At 47.2% G+C, this 22,852-nt stretch overlaps 1 protein-coding gene across 2 annotated transcripts in view; it reads left to right on the plus strand.

The window, feature by feature from the left end:
• WIPF3 (WAS/WASL interacting protein family member 3) overlaps positions 1-22,104 on the plus strand; it is a 162,540-nt gene extending 140,436 nt beyond the window's left edge. For both annotated transcript variants that reach the window (XM_085630412.1, XM_085630413.1), the window contains exons 6-8: positions 9,839-9,958; positions 11,303-11,404; positions 21,216-22,104. In XM_085630412.1, coding sequence (XP_085486538.1) covers positions 9,839-9,958; positions 11,303-11,404; positions 21,216-21,256 — 263 coding nt within the window. In that variant the 3' untranslated portion in view covers positions 21,257-22,104. The remainder of the gene's footprint in view (positions 1-9,838; positions 9,959-11,302; positions 11,405-21,215) is intronic.
• Positions 22,105-22,852: the final 748 nt, after the last annotated feature.

Below are 22,852 nucleotides of genomic sequence, written 5' to 3' on the forward strand. Positions count from 1 at the left end.
TCCTTTGTAGTTATTCCAAACAGCTCTCACAGATCTTTCACTTGAGGACATCCAACGTACATCTAGCACCTTTCCAATTGCCAGAAGTCTTACTTCTACCTCCAGAGCACATTCCCCAAGCTCTCTCTGATTTTTCGGAGAGGCATGGTAGGTGGTATATAGTTTATCAAAAAAAAATTTGAGCTGATTAATGCCTGCGACTTCTTTACAAACATCACCCACAGCAAGCTCCAGCTTGTGGTTAGCACAGTGCCATACACTCAACTGTGGATATTTCAGTTTCAGAAGAGTTGCCACACCGGATTCCCTACCTATCATATTGGAAGCACCATCTGTTACAAGCTGAACCAAATGACTTTTTAAATACTCATCAGTAAAACCGTGTCTCTCTAAGCATGCAAGTAAGGTATCTAAGATTAGATCTGCTGCTGTGCTTGGCAACTCAACAAGGTCCAAGAAAAAGGTCAGTGGCTCATTGTGTTTATCAATACATGCTCTTACACAGATAATTAGTGTGGTCAATTTACTATTTGTGAGCTTATGGACATGTTTATGGGAATGGTGGCGCAGGGCAGCACAGCAAGTTACTTTGCTGCGCTGCGTCACAGGGAAAGGGCGGGAATGTGCCGTATTTATCCAATATGGTGCATTCCGGTCTTTTCCCCCTGCACTGGCGCCATTTCGACAGCCTAGCTTCAACGCAGGCACACTTGCCCCATGGTGCCAGGGAGCCTCCTTTGCATGCAGGATTGTTTTTGTGCAGGAAGGGGCACCTTCCTGTACAAAAACAATATTGAGAGCCTTTTTCATCTTTCTATGTGGGCTGCAGAATAAAGCACAGTTTGAAAGAGGAAAAAGCAAGGAGAAAAAAAGATATTTCTCCTAGTTATGCCTCCTCTGGGGCAGCGCAAGATTTTGCCGCATTCCCAGGATTACAAGTCCTTGTAAATCTATGAATGCGTCAAAAACCGTGGGGGTTGTGTGGGAGACTTTTATTATTGCAGGAAAACTACTGCGTGACAAAGCCACTGCTGCTCTAGGGTGTGCTGCTTTGTAGACCTGCCCGCAAGACTGGTGGTGAACCTGGGTATGAATTGTGGTGGATAGGGCTTCAAGTTTACCCAACTGGCCACCGGTTGGGTTCACCTGCTGGTGCTAAGAGACCAGGGCTTCTAAGGTCTAGTGGGGCCTTCTAAAGTCTATCATAGGTGCTCTCTCAGGAGTGGTCTGATGGACAAGGCATGAAGGCTGAACCAGGTTCCCCAGTTCCAAATTTGGTAGCTCTGGCCATAATGCCACATCCTATCCCCACCGAACACCCTTCTGCCCCACTGAGTGAAACTCGCACTGTCTTCACCTACAACCCAATTCTGCCCCATTATAAGCACCTGGATGTGACTCATTTCAAATTATGCAGTGCCTGAAAAAAAGTAACAACATTCTGGGAAAAGCAAATACTCATAGGGAATGCAGGATTATGTAAAGCATGCAAAATATAAGCAGGAACGACATGTTACCTTAACGCTTTTACTCTCGTTCAGAAATCAATGAGTATTTTTTGTCTCAAACATTGAGGACATGAATATAGGGCTCCTCCTGTACACATGTGTTAAGCAGGGCTCAGAGACAAAGGAACTCTTCAAGAGAATCTAATCTGACTCACGGAAACCCACAAGGGCTCCTTCTTATCCACAAATTGTGCACTCTTGATTGTCAGCGCCAGGATGCCTGTTAGGTGAGAGTGCGCTTTACAAGTGAGATAAATAAATAAATAATTCTTATTCATGTCAGCCAGCTAGCTGCTCAAACATAGTATAGCACATATGTATTCAAGTGTCCTGCAAAGAAGAATGAGTGCGAGTAAGTAAATGTGGGTGTGAATGATTGAGTGCCTGAATGTAACTGAGCATGAGTGAAAGAGTGTATGTCGATGAAAGTGAGAGAAAGTGAGTGAGAAGGAGTCACGTAGAGTAAGTGAAACTGTAAGTTAGAATGAGGTAATCAGAGTAGGAAAAAGTGGTGAGACTGATTGAGTGAGAATGTGATACCGAATGTTGAAGAGTGAGTGAAAGTGAGCAATTTTGAGTAAAAGGGAAAGTGAATGAGAATGAATAATGGGGGTAGTGAGCCTGAGTGAGATAACATGTGAGCAAGCAGGACAAAACACAGGCCTTGGCAAAGTGGAGGTAAATATTTACTTATGGGAGGAACATATTGTGCATCTTGAAAAAAAATGTGGTCAACTCCTGGGGATGTTGTCTTGGCACAGTAATGGCTTTTGAGAGAATTTGTGTAAAAATGGGGTGTTGAAAATAAAATGCAGTATTTGACCCTATAGTTTTTTTTACAAAATTATCTTGGGAGTAGCAACACCCAGACTGCAAATCCTCCGGGCCCTCCTTTATCTCTTCTTAGTCTTACAAGGCCCAGTAAATCGCACTCTTTTCCAAATCTCTTTCTAAATATTATTACTCTCAAAAACTGTTTTTTCTATGTAATTTTCCTTTGATGGGAAGAGGAGGTTTCTGAGGTGGTAGTATCAGGCAAGTGACACTACTTGGGCTCCCTCTGTTCGAGCCTTCATGGAGGATCCCTCTTCATTACTACCTCCACCTGACCCCAGACTCCGCAACGCACTCCCTTACAGGCTTGATTATCCACTACTCCTCTCCAGTGCACCTTATCTCACAGCTGACCTTGGGCCCCAGCCCCATATCAGGCACCATCGGGCTCCACTTTCATTTTTCCCGGTAAAAACATTAGTAAAATCACCTTGAAACTTAAAACATTGAATATAGCAGTAAATATAATTAGCACACACTTTAAAGTATGTTCCACAGTAGCCCTTATGACCCGACTGCTAATTAAATAAACAAAAACAGTAAGGCCATGACAAGGCCGGCTTTAGCGCTGATGCGAAAGTCATTTTTGGCGCCACACCAATAATCACTGCCATACGCCACAAGTGCTCCTCATCTCCCCATAGCCCCTCCCCCTCATGACCTCCTCCTCGGATTCCCTCACTGCCACCCTCCAGCAGTGCCCCTTATTTCGCTGTAGCCCCTCCCCCTCATGACCTTCTCCTCAGAATCCCTCACTACCATCCTCCAGCAGTGCCCCTCATCTCTCCCTAGCTCCCCCCTCCCCCCATGACCTCTTCCTCGGATTCCCTCACTGCCACCCTCCAGCAGTGCCCCTCATCGCTCCATAGCCACTCCCACTACCTCCTCCTCGGATTCCCTCACTGCCACCCTCCACCAGTGCCCCTCATTTTGCTGTAGCCCCTCCCCTTCATGACCTTCTCCTCAGAATCCCTCACTACCATCCTCCAGCAGTGCCCCTCATCTCTCCCTAGCTCCCCCCCCCCCATGACCTCTTCCTCGGATTCCCTCACTGCCACCCTCCAACAGTGCCCCTCATCGGTCCATAGCCACTCCCACTACCTCCTCCTCGGATTCCCTCACTGCCACCCTCCAACAGTGCCCCTCATCTTTATGTAGCCCTTCTCTCATATGCATTTCATTTGTTGTGTAGCGCTGCTCATATCAGTGTAGTGTGTGTCAGTACTTTACACCACGCACACATTATACAGAGACAACGAATCATACAAGTATGTAAATCAGCCTACAGGGAATGTCACATAAGCCAATGAGGATTACAAGGTGTATGAATCACATGTCATCCATACTGGTGGGCAGGTATTTTAAGAGGGTTTGGTCTGGAGAAGCACAAACTCAGGATTTAAAGAGTACTCCAGTGGTTAGGGGTTGTCTTTACTGATAAAAATGTATATCTGCCCAAAGATACTCATTTTAGCAACATTAGAATAATGAAAGACTGGGGAAGTTCTAACTATATCACAAAACAAAAAACGCGAAGTTCTAACTATATCATTCAGGTTTGCATACAGCTCTTTGATGACAGTTCATTGGTCACTGTCCTATGTTAGGATTGTAACTTCTGAACTGCAAGTAACACAAGGATCTCTGTCACAATGACAGTAACCCACTGAGCTTCCACATAAAATACAGTTCATCTGCACTTAACTACTAACAGAGAAATGATTGCTCTCCAGCAGGATCATTAATCCCCAGCGTTATCTGGGCATTTTTTTATTGTCCTATTGTTGTCCTGCATCAGCCATGATAATGATAAAAACGGATTAAATGAAGCACACACGAAGTACATGTCCTGGTGCGCCTGTGCAGAATTTAAAAAGAAAAACAAATAGTGACACATTCTCCTACCTACTCCATTAGTCAATCTTAGTGTCGCAGCCTGAAGTGATAAGCAGCTGCAGGGGTTGGGAAAGGTGAATCGAAATAAACTTATTTTCTCCTGCGCTGCATAGAAAAAGAAATATCCACGCAGCAGGACAGTAGGCAAAGGTTACCGCGGCCAAAGAAAGGATTTGTCGCCTTTCGCCATGCCCCTGTTGGAGATGAAGGGGTGAAAAATTAAACAAAGCCTCGTTAACATGTAAATGGTCTTTTAAAGACCTGTGAAGTACTCAGGTACGGCTGCGATAATCTCTGAAACTGTCTGTGTGTGAAGCACTTTGAGCCCCATGGCGTTTCGCGCCTGCCTTCAAGCCCTTACTAGAACCGGGCCTGAATTAGGGCAGTCCCGGGACGCTTTTTTTAATTCAAGAAGTAGGGGAACGGACTAGCATAATTTTTAAAAGTAGGGGCACGCCGTGCCCTTCCGTTCCCCCCCACTTCTAACACTGCCCAGTTCCCAATGACATCTTAAGGGCGCATAGAAGTCAAGTGTGGTTTTGATAGTCCTCACCAGGGCCTACTGAACCCTGAATGTTTTTCTTAAAAATGTAGCATCGGTTTTAGCCACATGACCTTTTTTAGTTGCGAGGCTGTTGTGGTGAGATAAGTAACTTGTCCTTAGTTTTTGTCGCACTCTGCTACACACTGCTTGCAAACATTAAGGCCCTTTTTAGGTCTCGCCTGACCCAGCGCATGCGCTGGTCTGGCGAGACTATTTGAGAGGGCTCCAAAAAGTGCTACCTCCCAGCCTAGAGCTACAGTGCATGTGCGCGGGCGCCCGCCCCGCGCTTGCCCGCGATTACTTTCACTTTCGCAGCCCCACGGCCGCTTGGCATAGCCAATAGGTCTCGCTTTTGGGACCTTATAAGTATTTAGTTATGCAACTGTTGCATGGCTAAACACTTATAAGGTCCCAAAGGCGAGACCTATTGGCTATGCCAATGCTTGTTTAAGAAGACCCCGGGAAACTCAAGAGGGAGAGAAAAGGCTCCCACCCATCACAGGCGGTCCTCCTGGGATATATGTATGAGGGAAGACTGGTGGAAAAGAGTACTGGTTCTGAACTGAGGTACATCCCAACCCTACACCTACCAGAACCACCAACAGGCACAGAGGGTGGCACCCAGCGCCTCAGTCTCAGAGTCGGAGTCTGATGCTGGTTCCAGTGTCTGAGGCGTAGATGTAGCGATTGGGCCTGCAATCCAGTGAGTGATGCAGCTCCCACTGACTGACCACTGAATGAAGTGATGGGTGATCTGAACCTGGAACAAATGGTATGATCCAGTTACAGAAGCTTGGATCCAGTGATTGTTACTTTCATCCAGTGTCTGGTGTAGTGTTCCAGTGTCTGATGCAGTGTTCCAGTGTCTGATGCAGGAATTCAAGTGATGCTTGAAATGATAGTCTTAATCTGTGCTTCAGCATCTGATTATTGGATCCAGATTCTGATGCTAGAGTCCAGCGTCTCATTCCTGGATCCAGTGATTGATGCCCGAGTCCAGCGTCTCATTCCTGGATCCAGTGTCTGATTCTTGGATCCACTGCCTGATGCTTGAGTCCAGCGTCTCATTCCTGGATCCACTGCCTGATGCTCAAGTCCAATGTCTCATTCCTGGATCCAGTGTCTGATTCTTGGATCCACTGCCTGATGCTCAAGTCCAATGTCTCATTCCTGGATCCAGTGTCTGATTCTTGGATCCAGTGCCTGATGCTTGAGTCCAGCGTCTCATTCCTGGATCCAGTGTCTGATTCTTGGATCCAGTGCCTGATACTCGAGTCCAGCGTCTCATTCCTGGATCCAGTGATTGATGCCCGAGTCCAGCGTCTCATTCCTGGATCCAGTGTCTGATTCTTGGATCCACTGCCTGATGCTTGAGTCCAGCGTCTCATTCCTGGATCCAGTGTCTGATTCTTGGATCCACTGCCTGATGCTCAAGTCCAATGTCTCATTCCTGGATCCAGTGTCTGATTCTTGGATCCACTGCCTGATGCTCAAGTCCAATGTCTCATTCCTGGATCCAGTGTCTGATTCTTGGATCCAGTGCCTGATGCTTGAGTCCAGCGTCTCATTCCTGGATCCAGTGTCTGATTCTTGGATCCAGTGCCTGATGCTCGAGTCCAGCGTCTCATTCCTGGATCCAGTGATTGATGCCCGAGTCCAGCGTCTCATTCCTGGATCCAGTGTCTGATTCTTGGATCCACTGCCTGATGCTTGAGTCCAGCGTCTCATTCCTGGATCCAGTGTCTGATTCTTGGATCCACTGCCTGATGCTCAAGTCCAATGTCTCATTCCTGGATCCAGTGTCTGATTCTTGGATCCACTGCCTGATGCTCAAGTCCAATGTCTCATTCCTGGATCCAGTGTCTGATTCTTGGATCCAGTGCCTGATGCTTGAGTCCAGCGTCTCATTCCTGGATCCAGTGTCTGATTCTTGGATCCAGTGCCTGATGCTCAAGTCCAATGTCTCATTCCTGGATCCAGTGACTGATTCTTGGATCCAGTGTCTGATTCTTGGATCCAGTGCCTGATGCTCGTGTCCAGTGTCTCTTTATTGGATCCAGTGATTGATACCGGAGTCCAGTGTCTCATTCTTGGATCCAATGACTGATGCCCAAGTCCAGTGTCTTTTTCTTGAATCCAGTGTCTGATGCTGGAGTCCAGTGTCGGATGCTAGAGTCCAGTGCCTCATTCTGAGCTCCAGTGTCTGATTCTTGGATTCAGTGCCTCATTCTGTGCTCCAGAGTCCGATTCTTGGATCCAGTGCCTGATGCTCTAGTCCAGTGCCTCATTCTGTGCTCCAGTGTCTGACTCTTGGATCCAGTGCCAGATGCTCGAGTCCAGTGTCTAATTCTTGGATCCAGTGACTGATGCCCGACTCCAGTGTCTCATTCTTGAATCCAGTTTCTGATGCTAAAGGCCAGTGCCTCATTCTGTGATCCAGTGTCTAACTCTTGGATTCAATGACTGATGCTCGAGTCCAGTGTCTGATGCTCGAGTCCAGTGTTTCATTCTTGGGTCCAGTATCTGATGCTTGAGTCCAGTGTCTAATTCTTGAATCCAGTGTCTGATGCTCGAGTCCAATGTCTGAAGCACGAGTCTAGTACCTCATTCTGTGCTCCAGTGTCTGATGCTCGAGTCCAGTGTCTGATGCTCGAGTCCAGTGTTTCATTCTTGGGTCCAGTATCTGATGCTTGAGTCCAGTGTCTAATTCTTGAATCCAGTGTCTGATGCTCGAGTCCAATGTCTGAAGCACGAGTCTAGTACCTCATTCTGTGCTCCAGTGTCTGATGCTCGAGTCCAGTGTCTGATGCTCGAGTCCAGTGTTTCATTCTTGGGTCCAGTATCTGATGCTTGAGTCCAGTGTCTAATTCTTGAATCCAGTGTCTGATGCTCGAGTCCAATGTCTGAAGCACGAGTCTAGTACCTCATTCTGTGCTCCAGTGTCTGATGCTCGAGCTCAGCGTTTGATGCTCGAGTCCAGTGTCTGATTCTTGGATCCAGTGATTGATTCTTGGATCCAGTCCATTGTCTGATGCTAGAGTCCAATGCCTCATTCCGTGCTCCAGTGTCTGATTCTTGGATCCAGTGTCTGATGCTCGAGTTCAGTGTCTCATTGTTGGATACAGTGTTTGATTCTCGAGTCCAGTGTCGGATGCTCGAGTCCATTGTCTGATTCTTGGATCCAGTGACTTACTCTTGGATCCAGTGTCTGATGCCTGAGTCCAGTGTCTGATGATCGAGTCCAGTGTCTCACTCTTGAATCCAGTGTCTGATGCTCATATCCAGGGTCTGATGCTAGAGTCCAGTGTCTCCTTCTTGGGTCCAGTATCTGATGCTCGAGTCCAGTGTCTGATGCTCGAGTCCAGTGTCTGATGCTCGAGTCCAGTGCCTCATTCTGTGCTCCAGAGTCTGATTCTTGGACCCAGTGCTTGATGCTCTAGTCCAGTGCCTCATTATGTGCTCCAGTGTCTGATACTTGGATCAAGGGCATGATGCTCGAGTCCAGTGTCTAATTCTTGGATTCAGTGACTAATGCCCGACTCCAGTGTCTCATTCTTGAATCCAGTGTCTGATGCTCGAGTCCAGTGTCTCATTCTTGGGTCCAGTATCTGATGCTCGAGTCCAGTGTCTGATGCTCGAGTCCAGTGTCTTATTTTTGGGTCCAGTATCTGATGCTGTAGTCCAGTGTTTGATGCTTGAGTCCAATGTCTGAAGCACGAGTCTAGTACCTCATTCTGTGCTCCAGTGTCTGATGCTCGAGCCCAGCGTCTGATTCTTGGATCCAGTGATTGATTATTGGATCCAGTCCATTGTCTGATGCTAAAGTCCAGTGCCTCATTCTGTGCACCAGTGTCTGATTCTCGAGTCCAGTGTTGGATGCTCGAGTCCATTGTCTGATTCTTGGATCCAGTGACTTACTCTTGGATCCAGTGTCTGATGGCTGAGTCCAGTGTCTGATGATCGAGTCCAGTGCCTCACTCTTAAATCCAGTGTCTGATGCTCATATCCAGGGTCTGATGCTAGAGTCCAGTGTCTCATTCTTGGGTCCAGTGCCTGCTGCTCGAGTCCAGTGTCTCGTTCCTGGATCCAGTGTCTGATGCTCGAGTCCTGTGTCTGATGCTCGAGTCCAGTGCCTCATTCTGTTCTCCAGTGTCTGATACTCTAGCCCAGCGTTTGATGCTCGAGTCCAGTGTCTCATTCTTGGGTCCAGTATCTGATGCTCGAGTCCAGTGTCTCATTCTTGAATCCAGTGTATGATGCTAGTGTCCAGTGTCTGATACTCGAGTCCAGTGTCTGATGCTAGAGTCCAGTGCCTCATTCTTGGGTCCAGTATCTGATGCTCGAGTCCAGTGTTGGATGCTCGAGTCCAGTGTCTCATTCTTGAATCCAGTGTATGATGCTAGTGTCCAGTGCCTGATACTCGAGTCCAGTGTCTGATGCTAGAGTCCAGTGCCTTTTTCTTGGGTCCAGTATCTGATGCTCGAGTCCAGTGTCTGATGCTCGAGTCCAGTGCCTCATTCTGTGCTCCAGTGTCTGATTCTTGTATCCATTGGCTTATTCTTGGATCTAAAGACCAATGTTTCACTCTTCGACCCAGTGTTAGATGCACGGATCCAGTGTTTTGCGCTTGGTGCAGTGTAGGATGCTTGGATCCAGTGTTGGACACTCAGATCCAATCTCAGAAGCTCAGATCGAGTGAGGCGCGATTTCACTGTCTGATGCTTTGTATCCAGTGTCTGGCAGCCACTGCAGGCTTCACTTGTAGGAACATATTACACCAAACTAAGCATAGAGGGTCTCCAGCTTTGGTCTACCGAGGACACCCAACCTCCCTTGAGAACATGACCACTGTAGATCTCACAGGCAGGTTCCGAAGATCTTCATGTGGTCTGTAGGCCTCTGTCCCGTAGACACGTTGCACCTCAAATGCCAGCTCATGAACACTGTTAGCCGTACTAGTGCTAAGAGGCGTGTGTGGCGGAGCATGGCAGGATTGCTGAGATGGTCTATGGCACTTCCAGAACAATGTCTCACTGTCTCTGCCTTCTTCTCCCAGTGCCTGGTGCCTCGAGGTTAAACCCACCACCCCTTCCACCAGCGAGGTCTCCATCCACCGAACTTTCCAGCAGAACGCACGGCAATCAGAACGCGGGACGGACTCAGCAGCCCTACCTTGGTAAAGTATCCCGAGCTACCAGCGGTGCTGAAGGTTTTAGGCTGTCTTCTGTGATACATTCTCGGTGGCGGCCATTGTTAGCATGTTCTGTGTAATCTATCCCTAATGTTAGTAACATATTCTATGTGAAGGGCTGTGATTATGTGTTCTAGGTAATAGTCTGGCAGTCTGTTAGCATGGTATACCATGTTTTCAGGGAGTAGGCATTGAAAACATATTCCGGATGATAGTTTGTGATGATTGGTGACAGCATTTTCTTTTGCAACAGACTGTAAGCAGGTTCTAGGTGATGTGTCCTATCAGTTTGTTCTGTATGGTGGCCTCTAGGCGCTTGGATCCGGTATGTTCTAACATAGTGTGTTTTAAATGATGGTCTATAATCACATGGTTGAGAGGATGAGCAAGTTATAGGTGATTGTATGTTCTAGGTGAAATTGATGCCAAGTTCTAGGTGATATTGAGGCCAAGTTCTAGGTGATATTGAGGTCAAGTTCTAGGTGATATTGAGGTCAAGTTCTAGGTGATATTGAGGTCAAGTTCTAGGTGATATTGAGGTCAAGTTCTAGGTGATATTGAGGTCAAGTTCTAGGTGATATTGAGGTCAAGTTCTAGGTGATATTGATGCCAAGTTCTAGGTGATATTGAGGTCAAGGTCTAGGTGATATTGATGCCAAGTTCCAGGTGATATTACATGTTCTAAAAATATGGGATAGATTATGGTCTTTGACAAAAATGTTTAGGCAGCAGTCTGTGTAAGCATGTTTTAAACTGTGGTGTGTGATTTCTTCTTAATGTCAGTAACTATTATGTGTTACATGACAGCATGTTCCTCATGGTGGCCTGTGAAATCATGTTCCACGTGATATTCTGTAATATATGTTCTAGGTGGGCATATTTGAATTCTGTTTTTTTAGACTTGTTCTAGGTAATGTTCTGTAAGTATGTTCTAAATCTAGCTGGTGGTCAGTGATCCTATCTTCAAAAGTGTGGTCTCTAGTAGCATGTTCTATCTGATAGTCTGAAACGTCTTGGACTCAGTGATAGTCTGTGAAAGCGTGTTCTAGTCGATGGTCTGAGACTTTTTGGACTCAGTAATGGTCTGTGATAGCATGTTTTAGGTGATGGTCTGAGACGTCTTGGACTCAGTGATGGTCTGTGATAGCATGTTCTAGCCGATGGTCTTGGACTTCTTGAACTCAGTGATGGTCTGTGATAGCATGTTATAGATTCAGGTATGCCTGAGTGTGTTTGTCTCTACACCAGCTCTCTTGCTGTCCTAATGGATCAGCTCGCCTCTGACGGTTTGAGTCTTGCTCGCTGACATGCCTTCTCTTTCTTTCTCAGATGACTTTGAGTCGAAGTTCACGTTCCATTCCGTGGAAGAGTTCCCAGCGCCTGAAGAGTTCCGTCCGTCTAAGAGAATGTATCCCAGTCGGGAACCCTCAGGTACCTATCTACGCATGTGCAGGGTGCTCAAGGGTATATATTGTATGGATTCAGGCATATCTTATATAATGGGAAGAACTGACTCGGTGCCACCTAATGCCACCCCTCAAGCATCTGAGTGACCACCCCAGGCATTCTGAGGTGATGGCTGTCCCCCGGGTCAGACCCATGGGGAATGTCCCTGTCTCTTCTCTGATGTGAAATGCTCCTTGCTCCCACCCCTGGACTACCTCTCCTCCCCCAGGTGGGTTCCTGAGCTGCTCTCACTTTCAGTGCAGATGTTTCTCAACTTACTTCCTGGTGCTAATGACACAACCTGAATAAGAGAAGTTAGTATTGTTGGATTAACAATGTTTTTATTTGCTTGCGAAAAATGCTGGGCGATGTGGCAGCGCAGTTCTCTCCTGGCAGCATTTTCCATTGTTTAGTGGCCAGGTAGGAAAAAGATTGACCACCTTGTCCGGAGCGTATAATTAGTGGCACCGTGAGCTTTGAGCTGGACGCTGATCGAAGCAGTTGGAAGGATAATACAGAGTGAAGTTGTTCCTAAAGTTGAGAGGCTCAGCACTGTTGATTGCTTGATAGTCAAGTAACCAAAAAGAGTCTCTCCTAGGAGAATAGAAATGAATGTCAACCTCATCGTGGGAAGGAAAAGGGTTTCCTTTTGAGTAACCCTCAGCCACCAGGGTTACCCCTTGGTGGCATGCTTCATCGTAGGGTCATCCCTAACCTGCTACGGAAAGGGGCGTGCTGCGACCAACAGATACGAGGGAGCAATAATAGTATGATATTCCCATACAACTACACTGGTTGTAATGGCATTGGGGTGGGGTTTTTCGTATATAAAAAAGGAGTCAAAAATATTGGACTAGTGGGAAAAGGGGTCATTTATTCACTCCCCTAGTCGATATGGTTAAAATATGGGGATGGTGAGAAACTCCTAGTGTATATGACCCACCGTTTCTCGGGCCAGCTAGTTTCAAGCCCTACCCCAAGGTTACTCCCTGTTACCACTCCTAGAGCCATCTTATGTCTTGAATAAATGCAAAATTATAAATATAGTGAAAAATACATGAGGATAAGGGTATACAGCTCCTGTTTGGTCTGTTCTTATTTATTCGAAATTATTTGCTCGAAATTATTTTGGTCGCAGCACGCCCCTTTCCATAGCAGGTTAGGGATGAACCCTGTGATGAAGCATGCCACCAGGGGGTAACCCTGCTGGCTGAGGGTTACTTAAAAGGAAAAACTTTCCTTTATTTGCAAATATTTTGGGGGACGGGTTCTCTCCTTTTTCCTCTACCCCCCCCACCCCCCCCCCCTCCCATTGTTCTTCTGCTTGATAGGAAAACCAGAGAGCTTTAAAAATAATCTGGTTGTTAATAGGTAGCTAGTGTAGGCTGACGAGATGGGAGGAAATACTGGCGTAGGGTGAGAGACTCGGAAGCAGGCGTGCTGCAAAATTTTGCACCATTTGAAGGTGTCAAAGAAGGTATTGTGGGACCCATAAGAATTGTGAATTTGCATAATCAAGTCCGGAAGATATTAGGAGTTGGTTGACCGTCGTGCAAGATGTTATAGGGAGTAAGGGAAGAATTTTTGCAGCAGTCTTAAAAATGTTAAAGCGATGGTAGAAGCATGATAATTTGAGTGATGAAGAAGAGTGAGCTACCATGGAAGACTCCTATGTTTTTACGGCCAATGCAGAAGGGGCCAAGTTCAGAGGTCCACCCTAGCGAAGAACAAATGGAGCTATTTCTGCCAAACCTGAGAACCTCGTTCTTATCGGCATTTAATTTTAACCAACTAGAGGTCTTCCATTTGCCACTCCAGTCATGCAGTTTCTAAAGTTGGCTTGGGTCTGAGAGACACTGGCTGAGATTTTCACCAATGTTTGTGTATCATCCACGAAAGATCGGACACAGCCAGTACGGCGGATTCTGTACTATCCATAGGGCAAGAGCGAGACTCGAAGAAGTCCAAGAAGGTGCTACTTTTCACAGAGACAGACCTGTGAATTCACTGCCTCCTCCAAAATTGTGGCAGGATACTGGGGGAAGAGAAATGTGTCTAAAATTGGCTAAGATGCTAGTGTCTGCTGAAGGTTTCTTCATAGCGGTATCACCAAGGTATTCTTCCAGTAACCTGGAACCATGGGAGAAGCAAGAGAAAGATTACAAAATTGCTAAGACCAAGAGGGATGTGATCATGAGCAAGAGAGAGGATGCTGGTGGGATCTAAAAGAGAGCGCGGTGCGGTGTTAGTCATAAAAGTTAGTACCTGCTCTGTTGATAGAGAGGTAGCTTTTGAAGCATATTGTTAGTGGTGGAAGTAGACCAATGAGGAGAGGGGTTTGAATGTTTGTCGAAGGAGAGATGATCAGGAAATTCTGTTAGGTTTAAAAGAAATTCTACACGAAGAATTGAGAAACATCGTGCACATGGTTTGGGATGGTAGAGTAATCTTATTACAGCCAGGTGTGTGAAGAAGTTTCTTTACGATTAGGAACATCTCAAGGACTGAGGTTTTCAATGTTTCTATCTTTATAACATGGAATGTAGTATGAGCTGCCCTAGTCATTTTTTTTGTACTTTTTGATTTATGCTATAATACAGTTGTAATACGTAGGGTGGGGTATCCGCCGTGAGACGGAGTATCCTGGACATCAAACTCTCAATATGGACTATTGTCCAGACACTTTGTAAATGTTGTAAAATGATTTGTTTATTTAGCATCAGAAGTAGAGGCAACATTTCACCCAGAAACGTACAAAAGTAACAGTAAAAACTGAAAAAACTGCAAAAATATGAAATTGAGAAATAGGCAAAGAAGCCACTTACAGTTGCTCCATACAAAAAATACACAGTGCTGCATGTCGCAAGGCATTATGTATGCTCCCCTCTGTCCACGAAGTGGTAAGACTTGTGAGAAGTCTCGTTATCGAACACATAGCGCTCCTGCGCTGCCAGACGCAGTCTGCACACGTCTACCAAATGCTGCTTTCAGCCCTGCCAGCGCAAAACCACAGATCCTGCATCTGCATCATTGTCTACAGAGACCATACAAGCAAACTCACCTTCCACAACCAGGCTTCCAGGAAGGGTACGCTGGAAACCATACAGAAAGCAAGGAAAATATAAAAGCACAGGCCCTGTGGGGACAAATTCAGTATGCCAACCCCAAAAACACTGCTGTGCCCAGTACACAAAGATATTTGATTATCGGAGTGTGTTAGGTGTGCAGATAGACGCACTGACAAGGGCACCTCCCTTTGGTTTGACTTTACCACCAGGGGCCCTATTATGTAAAGGGCACACTTTCCCTGTTTGCACCCGGCGCACCATAAAACAGGTGCACTGGGTGCAAACAGGGAAAGTGCACCCTGTTGCATGGAATGCGCTGCCTGCTTCAAAGCCGCTCTGTTTTCACACCGCAGGTGGCACCCGCCTACACTATGATGGAGGATTCGAGATTCCCTCGCACGAGGGGGCAGTCACAGACTGCACCCGCCTGCAAGGGTATATCTGGGAGATCCATAGGACCACCTTTCCCCTCACTATAGGGCGCAGAGGCAAAGGGATTCCCTCATTAGCATGGGGCCACACCCCCATTTAAATGAGGGTACACCCCCTGAAGATAGCACATGCGATTTATATGCACCAGCGCTATCAGTATTACAGAAGGGGTTGCACAAGCATATGCGGCCCTTTCTGTAATACCAAAGTGCCCCGGGACGTGCAAAGTGGGCGCAAACACCCGTGGCGGCCCCAGGGCACCTTGTGCAATATGGACCCAGAAGTGTGACTTGCTCACATAGGGCCACATTACATATGCAACGCATTTTCCTTCATTGCTCTGGGCACACCTTTAAAAGGGGCTTCTAGCGCAAACAAGGAAAATGCACCATATTATGATGAATGCTCTGCCTCCAGGCCATCCGTGAACTCGCAGCGCATTCATGTGAAAAACGGAGCAGGCGCTTGAAAACTGCTACGTGTTTTCACCGTGCAGGCGGCACCCGCCTGCACTTTGATAACAGATTAGAGATCTCCTTGCAGGCGGGTGCAGTTGGTGACTGCACCCGCCTGCAAGGGGATGTCTGCGGTTCCATAGGACCCCTTTCCTCCACCAGAGGGCTGCTCTCATGGGGCGCACTATCAGCGCGCCTCCTGACAGCGTCTTTGCTTCTGAACCCGCGTCTGAAATGCAGCATGGGCACAGAGGCAAAGAGATCCTCTCTACCCCATGCAAATGAGGGAACGCCCCGTGAAGATAGCGCTGGCGTTTTATGTGCGCCAGCTCTATCCGTAATACAAAACGGGCGCACAAGCATCTGCGGCTCCTTATGTAATACCAAAGTGACCCAAGGGCGTGTAAAGTGGGCGCAAACGCCCGTTGTGCCCCCAGGGCACTTTGTGTAATACTGCCCATGGGAATTCCGCCAGGATGGTGGAATGTTCGTGTGAGCAGTTCAGCTCACAGGGGAGGCTATGGGCGCTTCCAGGTGGTCCTTTTTAGAAAGTAGTTGATTACCAACAAGAATGCACGTTTCTGGTTTTTCAAAGATTTTCTGCAGGTCATTTCCAACCCAGAAAAAAGTATTTGTTTATTTATCTCAAGGGAAGGGCTGTTTTCATTGTGGAAATGGGGAAAGAAAACCCCTAAAATTGGCGGTATTGGGGAAAGATGTTTCTAAAAGGGGAAAAAAGGTATATAGCTAAACCCCACTTTAGTATTTATTGTCACATGTGGAAATGTGTACCTGAGTATGTCTGCAACAGTTCCAGATTCCAAGCAATCGACCCTGGAATTCTTCGTGAATTCCATAAAAGTCACAAAATGTGCAAAACCTACATAGAAGCCAGTGTGGGTAAATGTTTTGACGGCGATGCTTTATTTGGTGACTGAATTTCTGTACTTCGGATCAGGTAGAAGGGTTTATTTAAAGGGCTCACATATCCCAATCCTATTCGCATCAGGGCCACGGGGAGGCATTTCTTGGTTCTGTCCCTCAATAACCACAATCGCAGATTCCACCTGCCCCCAAAGTGCTAGGTGCAAGGGCACTGCTGCCCCGTATGTGGTCAGCAATGGGGAAAGGATGTGGCCTAACGGCTAGGGCGGTCGACCTCGAAATTGGGGAACTAGGTCAACGTCCTGTGATTCTGAGCAAATCATCTAATCTCCCCGTGACTGACAAAAATTGAATGTATCCGCGTGTATCGCAACTGGTGCGCATGCAAAGCGCGCTTATACCTTCGGGTCTACTTCACGCTATATAAAACTTCCCCCCCCCCCCCAAAAAAAAATGTTGTATTACATTTGCTATCCGATTCAGTGCTGCTGTCATACACCTTTGAGTAATGCTCGATCCACATATGCGGGTGAATGGTCGTATCCTTAATCATATTGTGACTGTCTCAAAAAAAGTGGCATTTACGGTTTTCCAGGCTCCTTCCCTTTGAATATCTTCCTCCTCTTATTCGCCTGTTTATAATTCGAACTACGTAGTCTCACTTCCTCCACATGCCTAGGTGGCTTCTATGTGCACGAGAGCAAGCCCCATCGAACCATTTCTGACTGGGGTCCCCATGCGGGTCTTTGTGATGGTTAAGAGTTCAGTCACGGGTCCTGCAAATCACACCGTGTGCCCTTAGGAGGCGGGAAGGACCCGCCCGAGCTCCAAACACATCTTCAACTGCTCCCTGCTTCTATTCACGAGCTCAACTAACTAGTGTCTAGAATCCACTGCGGCCCATTTGTGCAGAAGGCCCTCACTGGTACTGACCTCTGTTAGTAAAGTAGATTGAATAGGCTGGGGCTGTGCAAAACCCATAGACCAGCATGATGACAAAGGGGCTGTGCAAAACCCATAGACCAGCATGATGACAAGGGCTGTGCAAAACCCATAGACCAGCATAATGACAAGGGGCTGTGCAAAACCCATAGACAAGCATGATGACAAGGGGCTGTGCAAAACCCATAGACAAGCATGATGACAAGGGCTGTGTAAAACCCATAGACAAGCATGATGACAAGGGCTGTGCAAAACCCATAGACAAGCATGATGACATGGGGCTGTGCAAAACCCATAGACCAGCATGATGACAAGGGGCTGTGCAAAACCCATAGACCAGCATGATGTCAAGGGGCTGTGCAAAACACATAGACAAGCATGATGACAAGGGGCTATGCAAAACCCATAGACAAGCATGATGACAAGGGGCTGTGCAAACCCCATAGACAAGCATGATGACAAAGGGGCTGTGCAAAACCCATAGATAAGCAAGATGACAAGGGCTGTGCAAAACCCATAGACAAGCATGATGACAAGGGGCTGTGCAAAACCCATAGACAAGCATGATGACAAGGGGCTGTGCAAACCCCATAGATAAGCAAGATGACAAGAGCTGTGCAAAACCCATAGACAAGCATGATGACAAAGGGGCTGTGCAAAACCCATAGACAAGCATGATGACAAGGGCTGTGCAAAATCCATAGATCAGCAAGATGACAAGGGCTGTGCAAAACCCATAGACAAGCATGATGACAAGGGCTGTGCAAAACCCATAGACAAGCATGATGACAAGGGGCTGTGCAAAACCCATAGACAAGCATGATGACAAGGGGCTGTGTAAAACACATAGACAAGCATGATGACAAGGGGCTGTGCAAAACCCATAGATAAGCATGATGACAAGGGGCTGTGCAAAACCCATAGACAAGCATGATGACATGGGGCTGTGCAAAACCCATAGACAAGCATGATGTCAAGGGGCTCTGCGAAACCCATAGACAAGCATGATGACAAGGGGCTGTGCAAAACCCACAGACAAGCATGATGACAAGGGCTGTGCAAAACCCATAGACAAGCAAGATGACAAGGGGCTGTGCAAACCCCATAGACACGCATGATGACAAGGGGCTGTGCAAACCCCATAGATAAGCAAGATGACAAGGGCTGTGCAAAACCCATAGACAAGCAAGATGACAAGGGGCTGTGCAAAACCCACAGACAAGCATGATGACAAGGGGCTGTGCAAACCCCATAGATAAGCAAGATGACAAGGGCTGTGCAAAACCCATAGACAAGCATGATGACCAAGGGGCTGTGCAAAACCCACAGACAAGCATGATGACAAGGGGCTGTGCAAACCCCATAGACAAGCATGATGACAAGGGGCTGTGCAAAACCCATAGACAAGCATGATGACAAGGGGCTGTGCAAAACCCATAGATCAGCAAGATGACAAAGGGCTGTGCAAAACCCATAGACAAGCATGATGACAAAGGGGCTGTGCAAAACCCATAGATAAGCAAGATGACAAGGGCTGTGCAAAACCCATAGACAAGCATGATGACAAGGGGCTGTGCAAACCCCATAGATAAGCAAGATGACAAGGGCTGTGCAAAACCCATAGACAAGCATGATGACAAGGGCTGTGTAAAACACATAGACAAGCATGATGACAAGGGGCTGTGCAAAACCCATAGACAAGCATGATGACAAGGGGCTGTGTAAAACACATAGACAAGCATGATGACAAGGGGCTGTGCAAAACCCATAGATAAGCATGATGACAAGGGGCTGTGCAAAACCCATAGACAAGCATGATGACATGGGGCTGTGCAAAACCCATAGACAAGCATGATGTCAAGGGGCTGTGCAAAACCCATAGACAAGCATGATGACAAGGGGCTGTGCAAAACCCATAGACAAGCATGATGACAAGGGGCTGTGCAAAACCCATAGACAAGCAAGATGACAAGGGGCTGTGCAAAACCCATAGACAAGCATGATGACAAAGGGTTGTGCAAAACCCATAGACAAGCAAGATGAGAAGGGGCTGTGCAAAACCCATAGACAAGCATGATGACAAGGGGCTGTGCAAAACCCACAGACAAGCATGATGACAAAGGGGCTGTGCAAAACCCATAGACAAGCATGATGACAAGGGGCTGTGCAAAACCCATAGACAAGCATGATGACAAGGGGCTGTGCAAAACCCATAGACAAGCATGATGACAAGGGGCTGTGCAAAACCCATAGACAAGCATGATGACAAGGGGCTGTGCAAAACCCATAGACAAGCAAGATGACAAGGGGCTGTGCAAAACCCATAGACAAGCATGACGACAAGGGGCTGTGCAAAACCCATGGACAAGCAGGATGGCAAGGGCTGTGCAAAACCCATAGACAAGCAGGATGACCAGGTGCTGTGTTCACTCATGCAACTCTGCAGAATACAACAGGGGGCACCCTTACTTCTGCATCTCCCTGAGATGGCAGTGTGACCATCATACTGCCAGAGCCCCTTCCAGTGGAAGGGATTGGTTTTTGGGCTGAGAATATTGTAAAATCTAGAGCAAGCTCAAGAGAGCGCTTACTCATGATTGTCTTTGAAGCTTCACCACATGAGTCGTGGTCAACGTGCAAGGAATCCCCATTGTCACATCCCTCCAAACACAGACAGAATTTCTTGAAACTGAGCAAAGCCGGCTATTGAAATCCACCCCCAACAGATGACAACATAATCCCCCTTTAACCCGCTCAGTGTATTTCTAAGAGTCCGGTCTAAAGAGTCTGAAAGGTCTATTGTGAGGATTAAAATTCTTGTGATAAAAATTTATAATAACAAAGGTTAGTTTGGCAACAAGTGTCAAGCATATAATTTGAAAATGGGGAGAGTCGAGGACATTTTTAGTTAGTTAATGAAACAGAGACCAGAGTCATCAGCCCATCTCCTCCCACCACCCCCCTAAGGTGACGGAGCCTGGAGTAAACCGCCCGGGTGGACACAGAAATAAACTCATCAATGTATACTGTGTTACAAGCCAAGGTGTCCTGCAAACACACAATATGGTATTTCTTTATCACCTTGTTCCATTCCACATCTTTCAGCTTGCTCAAAAGGCCAGCCACAATCCATACCGACAGTCAAAGTCTGACCCAGATACTACAGTCTGTGCTGGGGCAGTTGCCACATTTCCAAGTTGCACCAGCAGGTCCACCACCGCCGAGGCGTTAGTGACAGAGTCCTTCACCTCTCCACTCACAGGGGTGTTGTTTCGTGGTGACTCGCGAAGGGGAAGCTAGAGGCTGGGTTTTAATATTCCGTGTGTTGACAGACCCGGCCGTGCAATATATAAACTCTGACACTGGTAAAGAAACAAAGTCTGTTGCCCAGTAGGTTACAAATGAGATAGAAAAGATTAAAACATTTTTCATAACTAGTCATAGAAATTCAAGAAAACTCAGGGGTGGGTAAAAGGGAGAGTGTCAAGTTTCAGACAGAAGTAATCGATCATGATTCAAAGAAAGAAGATACACCTCACCCATAAGTGGGGCAGAGCATAGAGACAATTCAACAAAATACCAGCTGGAAGCATGCCATGCTAATCTGAACATTAGTCTCTGATGAAATATATTGAATTTACTAATTGGAATTGTTGATTTGTTTTAGATTTGGCAAACATTAAATGTATACCAACATACATAATGCAAGTAAGTTTAAAATACAGTGATGCCCCCTAAGAGAGCCTCATCCGTTCAGGTCCCTAGCAGGCACATATTAAGCAAATCATTGCCACTCTTAGTTTGTCTGACCAAGCAAGGCCTGCCATGTGACTGGTCACTTGGTTTCCCCAGTGGCCAATCAGAATGGTACTAGATGGCGGCTGCCCCAACCTCACTTAGCAGCCAACATGCTCCAGGAGTTCAGCTGGAGCTCAAGAACCACCACCGTAGTCTGTTTCTGATATGCGTCTTGTGCATGCTCTATAATGCATATTCGTCTTTTGTGTCTTGCAGCTTCCAGGAGAGATCCTCAGATGAGAATGCAGGTCCGATGAGGAGGCTGCCGCAGTGGATCGCATCAGAGACGAGGGCGGAAGCGGTCCTGGTGTACCTAATGTATTATTTTATAAACTGATGGGACGGTTGTGCCAGCAGATGGCTGGTGTCGACAGACATCTATTGCTGTCTTCGAGTGATATGTACGGATCTAGTTTCATCAAAAGTCCATCTTCTCCAAGGCCATTGTGCAAGCCCCAAGTATGCAAGACTGGGCCTGAAACTTGGGATCAACATGTGGAACAAGTTGGAGTCCTCAGCACAATTCTGTCCCCCCTGTGCTTGATTGGCCAGAGCAGGGCTACCAGTGATGACAGAGACACCAAGACTAAGATGGTCGCCCCTTCCTCGTGCTGGGTTTGCTTGCCCCAGGAGAGACATCAACAATGACGCTGGCACTCAGACTTCAGACATTCTCCTCCTCAGGAGGTCCCTCCTCAGGCTAGAGGGGTCTCCACAGCTGTGTGGTGTCTCCACAGCTGTGTGGTATCTCCACAGCTGCGTGGGGTCTCCACAGCTGCGTGGGGTCTCCACAGCTGCGTGGGGTCTCCACAGCCGCATGGGGTCTCCACAGCCGCGTGGGGTCTCCACAGCCGCGTGGGTCTCCACAGCTGTGTGGGGTCTCCACAGCCTCATGGGGTCTCCACAGCCATGTGGGGTTTCCACAGCTGTGTGGGTCTCCACAGCTGTGTGGGGTCTAAACAGCCACGTGGGGTCTCCTCCACCGCGTGGGGCCTCCTACGCCGTGTGGGTTCTCCTCTGTGTGGATGTGTGTGATGAGGCTTGCTGTACCTTAGCCAGTCTTGTACAGAAGAACAGCTTCATTAAAGCGGCGCTGCACAAACAAGCCCCCAAGCAGTGGTCTGTCATGTTTAAACACGCATGTCTGTCTGCAGGTCTATATGAGGATGACGCTGTCGATACCGGAGACCTTTGAGACAAGTGGCAATGATGGTTGCCAATTATTGTGGGAAAATAGTTTTTTAAGGAGACAGAGCTGTGCATGTTAGGATTTGGAGCCAGGTACACTAATCTTACTAACAGGCAACACTTATCGAAGGGCTAATAAAACTCCAACATCCAGCCCTCCAGTAGTAAGTTCCACACTATTTTATGCCAAACGACCCATATTCTCCTGTGTGTCTAAAGGAAACCACCCTAAGAGTTCAAATAGCCCTCCTCACCCACTTCTTGTAGCTACTCTTCATCCCCCCCATAGTTGCCTTCCGTCCATAGTGTATCGGCTCACCGCGCCCCCAAACCCTTTCAGCTCGCTGATCCACATAGTGGTGAGGCCAGTCTCACATGCCTGCCCCATCTAATAACTCATCCTACAATCTTCAAATAATAATCCATACTCCCCCTTCTCCTGAAAACAACTAGGCACCAAAGTAATAGAAACTTGGTTGGTCCATCCCACAGCAGACAAAACACCTTAAATTGTTACAACCATATACCTCACCCTGCAAAGCACACCTAAACCAATACAATACAAGACCAAACAGAAACCGCGCGGTCCTACTGCTAACTGTTCTCTAAGGCTTTTTTTGATTTTAAAAACATAATTACTCACAAAAAGGAGAGGCGAGTGGCGG

Source organism: Triturus cristatus, chromosome 10 (genome assembly GCF_964204655.1).
Source record: "Triturus cristatus chromosome 10, aTriCri1.1, whole genome shotgun sequence".
Taxonomy (NCBI): domain Eukaryota; kingdom Metazoa; phylum Chordata; class Amphibia; order Caudata; family Salamandridae; genus Triturus; species Triturus cristatus.